Source organism: Nicotiana attenuata, chromosome 11, assembly GCF_001879085.1.
Source record: "Nicotiana attenuata strain UT chromosome 11, NIATTr2, whole genome shotgun sequence".
Taxonomy (NCBI): Eukaryota; Viridiplantae; Streptophyta; class Magnoliopsida; order Solanales; family Solanaceae; genus Nicotiana; species Nicotiana attenuata.
This window is the reverse complement of record NC_031999.1, coordinates 22,802,263-22,814,174: the sequence shown is the minus strand read 5'-3', so window position 1 is coordinate 22,814,174 and position 11,912 is coordinate 22,802,263. Positions and strand designations below refer to the sequence as shown.

Here is an 11,912-nt window from a genome sequence, read left to right as displayed (position 1 = left end):
GCATTACAAGGCTTTTCCTAAGGTTATGACCGAACCCTTTCAGGATGCCTACGTATCCAGAACAGAATCATGTCTGAACATAGTTTTTGGATTATGATGAAATATGATGAAAATGAATGAGCCTGACTTAGGCAGCCTAAGTATTCAAATAGAATCAGGTCAAAGCATAGTTCGATTACAACAAATGCAAAATGATAAGATTAAAAAATGACCGAGTCTGACTCAAACAGCCTACGTATCTATGTGGAATCAGGATAGAATGTAGTTCAATAACTAAAGATGACTGAATCCGATGAGAATTGCCTACGTATTCCTTTTCTGATGAAATCGAGCCGGAGTAGTTCCTAAGCAACATACAAAAGTGATATTTGGTTTTTCTATTACAAGAGAAATGAGGGGGAGAGAAACCAAACCCTATATGGGTTGCCTACGTATCCCTCTGTCGGAAGTTAGGTTGAGCGTAGTTCTGATATATCAAAACCTATCTCTATTTGTCTTCAAACATAGTATCTCTTGATTGAGTCTATGTTGATGGGCTTCGTGTTCAATCTTCCATCCATTTTTGCCAAGATTAGAGCTTCACCCGACAGTGCTCGGTGAACCACATAAGTACCTTACCAATTTGGTGCGAACTTTCCTTTGGCTTCTTCTTGATGGGGAAAGATTTTCTTCAAAATCAACTGCCCCAGTGTGAATTGGCGGGGCTTCACACTCTTGTTAAATGCACTGGCCATCCTGTTCTGATATAGTTGTCCATGACATACGACATCCATTCTTTTCTTGTCAATAAGTATGAGTTGTTCCTGTCTGACCCGTATCCACTCTGCGTCGTCCAATTTTGCCTCTTGACTGACCCTTAAAGATGGTCTCTCGACCTCTGCGGGTGTCACCACTTCAGTGCTGTATACCAACATGTACGGTGTTGCCCCAGTGGATGTTCTCATGGTAGTTCGATAACCCAGTAAAGCAAAAGGTAGTTTCTCGTGCCATTGTCTGTGATTGTCCACTATCTTTCGTAGAATTCTCTTGATATTCATGTTGTCTGCCTCGACTGCCCCATTCATTTGTGGTCTGTAGGCTATGGAATTGCGGTGGATGATGTTGTTTCAGACAAAATCTACCACTGCCTTTTTGTGATGTCCTTGTAAGTAGATGCTTCGACCCATTTGGTGAAATAGTTGATAGCTACCAAGATGAAACGATGTCCATTAGATGTGGCAGGCTTTATAGATCCTATCACGTCCATGCCCAAAGTGGTGAACGACCAAGGTGAACCCATTACATTTAACTCAGTTGGTGGAACTCGGATGAAATCCCCGTGAATTTGGCACTGGTGACACTTCTACACGTAGTAGATACTACCTCTTTCCATAGTCATCCAAAAGTATCCAGCTCATTTTCTTGGCTAATGTGAACCCATCATGTGGGGTCCGCACGTTCCTACATGTATTTCCTCCCATAGTCTGGTTGCTTCAGTGGTGTCTACATATCTCAACAAACCTAAGTCTGGGGTCCTCCTGTACAGGACTTCCCTGTTGAGGAAAAAATGGTTTGCTAGCCTCCCGACGGCTCGTTTTGACCATTAGTAGCATTCTTCGGGTACTTTCTGGTTGCAAGGAATCTCTTGATGTCGTGATACCATGGTTTACCGTCTGGTTCTTCATTTACATGGAAGCAATAGGTATGTTGATCCCTGATCTCTACCTCGATAGATTCGATGTAGTTCTTGTCTGGATGCTGGATCATAGATGATAGGGTTGCAAGGGCGTCAACAAACTCGTTCTGAATCCTGGGGACGTGCTTGAACTCAATCTTTGTAAACTTCTTGCACAGCTCTTTCACACAGTGTAGGTACAGAAGTATCTTGACATTCTTGGTGGACCATTCTCCTTGGACTAAGTGTATCAACAGATCGAAATCTCCTATGACCAAAAGTTCTTTGATGTTCATGTTGGCTGCCATTTTGATCCCAAGGGTTCATATTCAACCATATTATTGGAACAAGGGAACCTTATCTTTGCCGATGCTGGATAATGCTGTCCAGATTCCGAAATCAGGACTGCCCCAATTTCTACTCCTTTGAAGTTTTCTGCTTCATCGAAAAACATCCTCCATTCGGGGTATGATTCTGCAATATCTTCTTCTGCAAATAGTACTTCTTTATCGGGGAAATACGTGGTAAGCAGTTCGTTATCCCCATCCAATGGATTTTTTGTGAGGTGGTCGACTAAAGCTATTCCTTTGATAGTCTTTTGAGTTATGTACACAATGTCAAATGCGTTAAGGAGAATTTGCCATTTAGCTAGTTTTCCGGTAGGCATCGGCTTCTGGAAAATGTACTTGAGTGGGTCGAGCCGAGATATCAGATGACATGTAATGCCTTAATTTCTGAGCAATCCAAGTCAGGGCACAACAATTGCGTTCTATCAGAGTATACTTGGCCTCGTATGGCGTGAACTTCATATTTAAGTAGTAGCTGACCTGCTCCTTTCTTCCAGTTTCGTCATGCTGCCCCAACACACAGCCGAAGGCGTTATCCAAGACTAACAAATATAGAAATAACGACTTCCTTGGTTTTGGGGGGGAACCAACACTGGTGGGTTTGAGAGATACTCTTTGATTCTGTCAAAGGCTTTCTGGCACTCTTCTGCCCATTTTGCGGCAGCGTCCTTCTTCAACAACTTGATGGAATCGCATATTACCGTGGACCGGGCTATGAAACGATTGATGTAATTTAATCTACCTTGGAAACTCATGACATCTTTCTTCCTCTTTGGTGGTGGTAATTCCTAGATAACCTTGATTTTTGATGGGACCAATTCTATCCCCTTCCCGCTTACAATGAAGCCGAACAATTTTCTAGCAGGGACTCCGAACACGCACTTTGCTAGGTTCAACTTCAAACCGTACCTTCACAGGCGTTCGAAAAACTTCCTCAAGTTGTCCAAGTGCTCTGAACTCCTTCGAGACTTTATGATGACGTCATCCACATACACTTAGATCTCTTTATGAATCATGTCGTGAAAAAGAGTGTTCATGGCCGTCATGTAGGTGGCACCTGCGTTCTTGAGACCGAACGACATGACTCTGTAAAAATAAACTCCCTAAGGTGTGGTGAAGGGATTCTTCTCTGCATCTTCCTTGTGCATCAAGATTTGGTGGTACCCTGCGAAACAATCCACAAACGACTGTAGTTCATGCTTCGCACAGTTGTCGATGGGGATGTGGATATTTGGCAAAGGGAAATCACCTTTTAGACTAGCTTTGTTGAGATCTCAGTAGTCCACACATATCCTGATCTTTCCGTCTTTCTTGGGTACTGGGATGATGTTTTCCAACTAGTTTGGATGATTTGTGGCCCTTACCACATTCACCTCTATCTGTCTGGTAACTTCTTCCTTTATCCTCAGACTTAAAATAGGTTTGAACTTTCTAGGTTTCTGCTTGACCGGCGGTCTGGTAGGATCGGTGGGCAGTCGATGTGAGACAGTGTCAGTGCTTAATCCCAGCATGTCATTGTAGGACCATGCAAACACATCGATGTACTGTTGGAGCAGGTCTACCAGTTTTTCCTTCTGCTCGGCTTCTAGGTGAATGCTGATTCTAGTTTCCTTTACGTCTTCTTCATTTCCAAGATTGACCACTTCCATTTCTTCGAGTTTGGGCTTTTTCTGACTCTCCAACTTCTCGGTCTCTTATGGGAGATTGTCGGGCATCATGCTCTCGTCGTACTCCTCATAATCCGGGTCATTGCACTTAGCGGTTTCGTTACATATCATAATCGTGGACGCGGGTTTTTAGCAGTTTGATTACTGAAAGGAAAGCTAAGTATAAATAAAGTGGCAAATAAAGTTGCAATATTTAGGAAAATGATTTTTTATTTCATCAAAGAGGAACGTCCTCAAGCATTCAAAAGTGGAAAATGGAAAAAAGGACAGACATGGTGCGAGCCTCAATTGACCATGCGCTTTTCAAAAGGAAACTTTACAGTTCCATACTACCAAGACTCTTGGAGAACCAAACATGGACTAGCGGTCCAATTCCGCAGCTCTTCTCCTAGTTCGGTATCCCTGATAGTCGGTGTCATGATGTCAGTCCCTTCAAAATATTCTTCAATCATATTCACTAACAACATTCCCATCCCGTCGATGATATCATCTTCGGGTACTGAACTATATCCCGTACTTGCAATATGCTCTAGCACAAAAACCTTTTTCTCGAAGCTAACGGTATGAGCTTTCCCTTTCGGAGGTTGATATCCTATGCCAGCCCTTTCTTTCTGCCCACTATGTTCAACTGGCTCTATGATTTTGTCCGACTTGGCTCCCAGCCCTGTTCCTGGCCTGTATCCATATTTCATTATCTCCCTCATAGCCATTTTGGATCTATACAGCGACTACATTCCCAAGTTTTGTTCAGTCTTCTCCATCTCAATAGTCTGCATAATTTCCACCACATGGAAAGAAACTCTGTCTAGCCCTTCAATGAATAGGCAGAGTGACCCCACTCGATATGAACCACGGTCTCCTGACATCCACATCAAATTTCATGCATTGATGCAAAGTGGATGGCACGGCCCCTGCCATATGTATCCAGGACCTGCCCAGCAGCAAGTTATGGGAAGATGAGATGTCCATTACATTAAACAACACCGAAAAATCAACCAGCCCAATCTGCAAGGCTAAATAAATTTCTCCAAAAACATGCTTTTGCAAACAGTCAAAGCCTCTCACTCTTTACGTGGCTTTCCTTGACTTCCCTCAAATGAATTCCTAACTCTCGTAGGGTGGAGAGCGGACAAATATTGACTCCTGACCCGCCATCGACCAACACCCCGGACACCACTTTGTCCCTCCATTTGACAATGATATGAAGAGACTTGTTGTGACTTGCGCCTTCGACAGGAAGTTCGTCTCTTCTGAAGGTGATCATGTTTGCTTTGACCATTTTCCCAATTGTCGCGACTAGCGCCTCGCTAGTGGTATTACTTGGTACAATTACCCCACTTAGTAATTTCAATAGGGCATCCTTATGACCATTGAAACTTATTAATAGATCCAAGATTGATATTTGTTGTGGTGTGTTCTTTAATTGCTCCTCCACAGAATACTCTTTGCTTGACATTCTCTTCCAAAACTCGGTGACTTTTGGGCCTGTTATGTTATATTTTGGAATTTTTTCTCTCCCCGTGTCTCTTCAATTGACATCTTTAGGAGCGTAGCATCTTCTAGATCTAGTCATACCATGTGCTGCAGCAGAGTCTGTCATTTTGGCCTTTCCCTTTTGCTGGCATGTCCATGGGATGATTTTGTACTCCTGACCTTCTTCGTCTCCTATAGCAGTGGCAGGTTGCTGCTGATAAGTCTGAACTGTCACTGTAGGCCTCGATTGTACTGTAATAATCAGAGTCTTTTGAGGAGGGATCATGGCGGCTTTTGCATTTCCTACTCTTTGTCTAATGTGAGCATGTTAGCTCCCTGGTTTTGGCGATTTGGCAGTGGATTGTGATTCACATTGGGCGGTGCAGAGTGCACTTAATGGCTCCGCTCTTTATCAGGGTTTCAATTTCATTTTTCAACTTAAACAATCTTTAATACCATGCCCAGGTACATTGGAGTGGTACGCGCATCTTTTAGTGGCATCAAAATACTTGGAGAGATGTTCAGGAACCCTTCCTTTGACTGGATGTATCAATCCTTTTCTTCTCAATCTCTCGAGCAATTGGTCCAGAGGCTCAACTATCAAGGTATATGTAATAGGACCCCTTTCTTCAGAGTTGGGACGAGGGTGTGGTGTATAAACAAGTCAATTTTGATGAGTATTGGTTTGGAAATGAGCATATAGTCGTTGTGGGTTTTGGTTGTTGTTGGTTGGAGGAAGGTTGTATTGTGGTTGAGGGTGGTAATATGGCTGGGTATTATAGACTGGAGCATAAGTGGGTAGTGGTGAATGGTTTTTTGGGTTATAAAAGGTGCTTCCGTGATGTGAGTTGGGTTGGTAGTAAGGGACGATTACTGAGACCTCATCTCTCTTCTTCTTTCCGCTACCAATTGACCCTGACTGGATGGACTTGCTGGCTACATGCAGTGCTGCCATGGATTGTACTTTACCAGATTTTATGCCCTCTTCTAAGAAATCTCCCATCTTGACCAGCTCAGGGATTTTTTGTCCCATTATTCCCATCATATATTCAAAGTATATTCACTCCTAGGCTCTGATGAAATACTTGGTTAGTTCATTGTCGTTCAGCGAAGGTTGCGCCCTGGCGGCCTCTGAACTTCACCGACGTGTATATTCACCAATGCAAAACGATGAGGAGTGATCTCTGTATTGAATCGAAATCAATTCATTAAGTCCTCTGCCATATCTTGCCAAGTTCTCCAATTTAGTGGATCTTATCGAGTATACCAGGTGAGTGCTTCTACCGTCAAACTTCTTATAAATAACTTCATCATTAGCTTGTCGTTCCTCCCCACTCCGACTAACTTGTCACAATATGCCCTTAAATGTGCTTGAGGGTCCCCCATACCATCGAAGATATCGAACTTTGGGAGTTTGTACCCTGCTGGCATATCCATATCTGGATGACTACACAGATCCTCGTAGTCCAAACTTTCATTTCCTCGGGCAACTTGGAGGTTATTCATTTTCTTTCTCAACATTTGTAACTACTCAGCTCTTCTTCCTTACACCTAGCTTCTCTTTCCATCTCGGCATATTGGCCAATCTCATAAGGCACCCTGATCGTGACAAGTGCTATAAAGGTAGGTTCGAAAATAGCATACACAGGGGGATCGTACCGCGCATGGGTGGAAGCATGTGGCACAGGTATGTGCTGGTTAGTGGTGAAAGTGACTCCGTCACGAGGAGGGGTAGTTGCATTAGTGGTAATAAGTTAGTTTTGTGATGTCTGAGTTTATTGTGGTACATAGGGAGTGTGAATAGGGGGATTTGGTGGGTTAGCAGGGGTTACTGGAGGTATGACTTGAGTGGTAGGAGCTGAAGTTGGGTTGTTGTTGTTTTCCATGATGTGGAAGGAAAAAGGTCAGGGAGTGAATCCAATGAGAGGAATCGAGGCAGTTGAGGAAGTGTTGTCACGGCCAGGTGCGCCAATTCTCTGATATGCTGTACCTCTTTCCTTAAAGACTCAATCTTATGGACCATCCTAGCCATGTGTTCATTATTCCTGGTGTTGTCTTTTCCACCCGATTGCCTCGGCCTGTCAGCTATGGCCAGAGCATGTTAAGTTGTATGGTAGTTCTGCCAGTTTTGGTCGACACAAACCAACTTTCTTTTCTTTTTGGGGATAATAATAAAATAGAGGGAAAATAAGAAGAAAGAAAAGAAAAAGAACAGGAGTCAGTTTCTTCATTTATATAAGCAAGAAGTCACATAAAGCAAATAATTTGTGCATTACAACTAGCGCGTTTCCTAGAATTCGCAAGGACCTCTCATTGCCAGAGGTAGGCCTAATTCGCAGATATTTGACAGACATTTAGACTTGACACATTCAGATTCGAAGCACTTCAGACTGATACAAGTGGGAACAAAGATTACATCACTATTTCATAGAACTGCATGGGCTTGGACAACTTGCCGTTTTGGAAAGTAAAAGAGAAAACCAGGGATAAAGGTACAAAGTGGGAAAGAGGGGAAATCAACAAACTCTAATAACCATCCCATGAGTCGTTTCCCATATCCTTCTCTTCATCTGGCTCCTCCTTCGGGTCTTCCTCAAATTCCTCTTCATCATTATTGAATTTAGACTCCTCCTGCGGATCTTCTTCTAGTCATCGTCTCAACAGGTGGCAACATGTGGCCAATTGATCCTGGCACCACCTGACGATTCATTAAAGTGGTCACAAGGTAATGTAGCAGGATCTCATGGTAAATCTGTAAAGTAGCCACCGCGTCCTCTAACCAGGCTATACCCTCTCTGCTTGGCCGGGCTAGCTCTTCTTCCTTGTTAATCAAGACGTAATACTCAGGAGTACACCATAATTTTTGACCCATAGGCATTGTGACCAGGTCGTTCCACTCTTCTTGTAGCCTTTTTATCTTGGGAATTGGAATCTGCCCATTGTACTCATCCTCATATAGCGATATCCTTGTCCATAGAGGCACATCTTGGATCACCCCGAACTGTCTAAGGACCCGCAGGGGTGAGTATGGTTGAATACCTTCCAGTCTGATCAGCTCAATGAAGTATTTATGAGGAGTTCTCAAGATTGCCCTTCCATTAACTAGGATAGCTTCCAGTTGATCCATTCTCCTATCATATTTGTCAGTGTTTCCCTCCACTCTTCTTACCCATGTGGGGAGATCCAATGTCTCATTTTTTCATTGTGGCTGCGGATCATATTGCTGACGCCTATGAAGTAGTCGATGGTGGCCTCTCGCTGGAAGAAATGTTCAGTAGCCCAGATCTGAAGCAGCAAGCTACAACCTTTAAAATAATCATACCCTCGTGCATATGTAGACAAAGCCCTCAACATCTCAGCTAACACTATATGCACCAAAGTAGCTTGAAGATTGCCATAGAAGGTCGCCAGAACCACGGATAACAAGTTGAGGTTGATACAACCCCTTCATTGCGGGAAGACCAATAGTCCGAATAGTGCCATTGAGAAAGTGATGGGCCTGAGCCTCTCCCACATCGCTTGGTCACATTGAAACTCCCTTAAATACCACTCGTAGCTTTCACGGTGCCCAAATTTACTAAACAGTTAGTCGAGGCTCACCCATCCGTCCTCGACACTTCTGAGACTCCTACTATTGGCAAGGCCTAAGGCATTTGAGAACCGGTAACCAGGCATAGTAACTGGTAATATTGGCTTTATTCTGTTGAACGGCAGCTCCGTGAAACTTGTGACTTCTTCCAATATTGGTACTAACTCATAGTCAGCAAATTTGAACACCACCTTAGCCGGATCCCAAAATTCTATCAACAAACGAGTGGGCACCCTGTCTGCTCGGATGTTCAGCAATGCAGTTAATGCCCTCAGATGCGTCTGAACCTCATCTCCGTGTTCCCGAAAAATATTCTTCCACCATTATTTCAGTTTATGTGGTGCTCCCATCACCATGCTAATTTCAGGGATGTTTCGGTTGATTTCCATTTTCTGAGGTGGGTAAAAGAAAGATGTTTGGGTGAGTGTTTGCTTCGGATCTTTAAGTGTCTTGTCAAATTTGTTTGTCTTTCCATAGAAGTCATGTCGTTGGGTGCATGACCTGTTGACAATAGGGCGGCTTTCCGGTTTGTGTCTCGGTGCCAAGGTTCGACTCACCTAAGGTTTATGCAGTATGACCTATTTTACCATAGTAGAATGTTTCCTACTTTTGAATTGGATTGAAGGCTGCAAGAAGTTATGTCAGCTGACCTGACAAGCCATTCTCTGAAACTAGAGAGTTTTGAAAAGAAGGTTCGGAGGAGTGTAAAAGACAACCCTCGCATGCCATTGTATGTGATACTGTACGGCCAACACTCGATAGGAAGAAATATGATGACAATGTATATAAAGCAGCAACAGACAAGGGTGTAGCAGAAATAAGCATGATAATTATAAAAAACAGATAGAGTAGGTAAGCATGAAATTGAAATTTTATCTACAGTCAAAGCAATGTACAAATAAATCTAAATGCCAAATTTAATCTAAGTTTGCTAAGGTCAGAACCTAAGTGTGATTTCGCCAACAAAGTTTTCATGTTGTTGCACCCTATTTTGCACTAGTCAAAACAAGATTCAACTTGTGATTTCTCTGTTATTGATGAAAGAGAGTTGTCACCAAATATTTAAAGGTATACTAGGGTATCTATTTAATTACTAAGTTGTGTTGCCTTATAGGTCTGCAAACCGGTGAGATTATAGGCAAGGGTTCGTGTTCTTCTAAGGGGAAGATGTTAAGCACCCCTTAAAATCTACCTGAGGTAGCTCCATAGAACTTTGACTAATTTTAAGGGATCAGTTATATATACTATGCTTAATTACTATTAAAAGTACTGCTTACTGTATATACCTAAGGGAGGGTATGTAAAAAGGGATGTGAGACTTAAGAGGAATGAGAGATATGTTAAAAGAGTTCTGAAATAGATATGTTAAAATAGTTATGAAAATAAATTATATAATCTAATATGTGAGTGTTATATACATGATAACAATGATACGACAAAGTCAACAAGGTAATAGATAAAAAGGTAATGAAAGCAGTAAACTAGATTAACGAAGCAATAGATAAATAGGAAAAAAATAGGATTGAGGGAAACAAGACTGGACTTTGGTAAATTGGGCCTCAAGAAGGCAGGCCCAGTAGCAGAGGGATATGGCTATAGCTGACTCTGGACTCTCCAGAAAATGCGACAAGGCTGGGAGTTGGGCCTGAGGAACTCAACGAGCCCAAATGATGTACATGCCCAAAAAGAGAGAAAGTCATTAGACACAAACTCCATATATTCAACATATTCAACCATGTATGAAATATGTATATAAAGAAATGATGGAACAAGAATTTATCAATATTCAAAATACTATGGGAAATTACACTAATGTGGTAGTCATACATAACAAATAATTTACATTGAAAATCTTTCGTTGTCATTAAACACTAAACCCCTAAATAATCGAAAATGTCAATGAATTAAAGGCTAAGGAGGAAGTTCTACTCAAGGTCGAGGCCCACTTTGAATTTCCCGACACTTCAAGGTTCCCAAGGGATTCAAGGCCCAGTGAAATGCTTGTGCCGGAGGGGGGGGGGGGGGAGGCAGCGCAACCTACAGTTAAACTCCATTCCCAAATACCCTTAACAACTAACAACATATTTTTCTTACGAGTTTAAATGTCAAAGAGGCACTTTCAATGTAAACTAAGTGCTATAGTATCCCTTACCACAAAAAAAATGCTTTCGCTCCTACGAGAATAACATAAGAGGACACAGACTACCTTTTATACCAAATAAAGAATACATATTAGGTAAACCTAGAGGTCTAACATTAGAACACATACAGAAGAGAAACAGAAGTCTCATAACATACTGTTACAGGGGCAAATCATTAAGAAAAAAAATTCAAAGAGAAAGTGGGGAATACCGGATTCATTTAGACAACAACACAAGAGATGCAGATAATCCTGCCCTGGCAAACTAACTGTGAACTGCTTAGTTTGTTACTAACACATGCAGAGATTAGTAACACTACTTAGAACTTTAAAGGTCACCAGTAAAGATTCAGACAACACAGTTATGGCTAACCATTTCTACAGAGGTTATCAAAGATATCAGGAACATGATTAAACTCTCAACATGACTACAAATTCACAGATTTCAACATGGGATTCCTAAGGACTCAACAGAGTCATATTCCTGACAATATTAACGTTAAACAAGCCATCATGTTCAGACAGTATCAACAAAAGACCTCAAAAGGTTTAAGGATCTGGTTCAGCTTCAGATTAACAATAGGGAGAGGACTGAGTACAATTTAAGACAAGAACATAAAACAACGACCATACAGTATTCAGTCGATTACACACAAACATTTCAAGTGAAGTTATGACTTCATACAGATAGGGGAGCTTTGCACATTACATGATCAAGTCAAACATGTCAATGAAGAGGGAGACTCCTCCAAACTATCCCAACTAGTCTATATAAACTATACGAACTTATCCAAGAGGTCAAAATATGTACGAAAATATCACAACTAGAAATTAAGGTCCAAACCGAACTTTTGAAGTTTCTTAAGTTGTTCAAATTTCAACTTTCACATGATATGTTTGAACCACACCTGAGCCCCATGACTGCTAAACCAAAGATACGTATAAGTCCAAATCATCATACGAACTTATAGGAACTTTAAATAACGAATCCGAGCTCGTTTATCTAAAATGTTGAGTTTAGTCAACTCTCTTAACTTAATGC

General features: G+C 41.8%; 3 protein-coding genes across 3 annotated transcripts; all 3 read right to left on the bottom strand.

Moving 5' to 3' along the window:
• On the bottom strand, positions 615-1,064 carry LOC109234760. The gene has a single exon (XM_019400822.1). The coding sequence runs from the start codon at positions 1,062-1,064 to the stop codon at positions 615-617; it is 450 nt and encodes a 149-aa protein (XP_019256367.1).
• On the bottom strand, positions 1,555-1,950 carry LOC109234759. The gene has a single exon (XM_019400821.1). The coding sequence runs from the start codon at positions 1,948-1,950 to the stop codon at positions 1,555-1,557; it is 396 nt and encodes a 131-aa protein (XP_019256366.1).
• LOC109234758 lies at positions 1,947-3,650 on the bottom strand. The gene is made up of 3 exons (XM_019400820.1): positions 3,366-3,650; positions 2,341-2,508; positions 1,947-2,249 (listed from the first exon to the last, which is right to left on the bottom strand). Exons 1-3 carry the CDS (start codon positions 3,648-3,650, stop codon positions 1,947-1,949), a joined length of 756 nt encoding a protein of 251 aa, XP_019256365.1.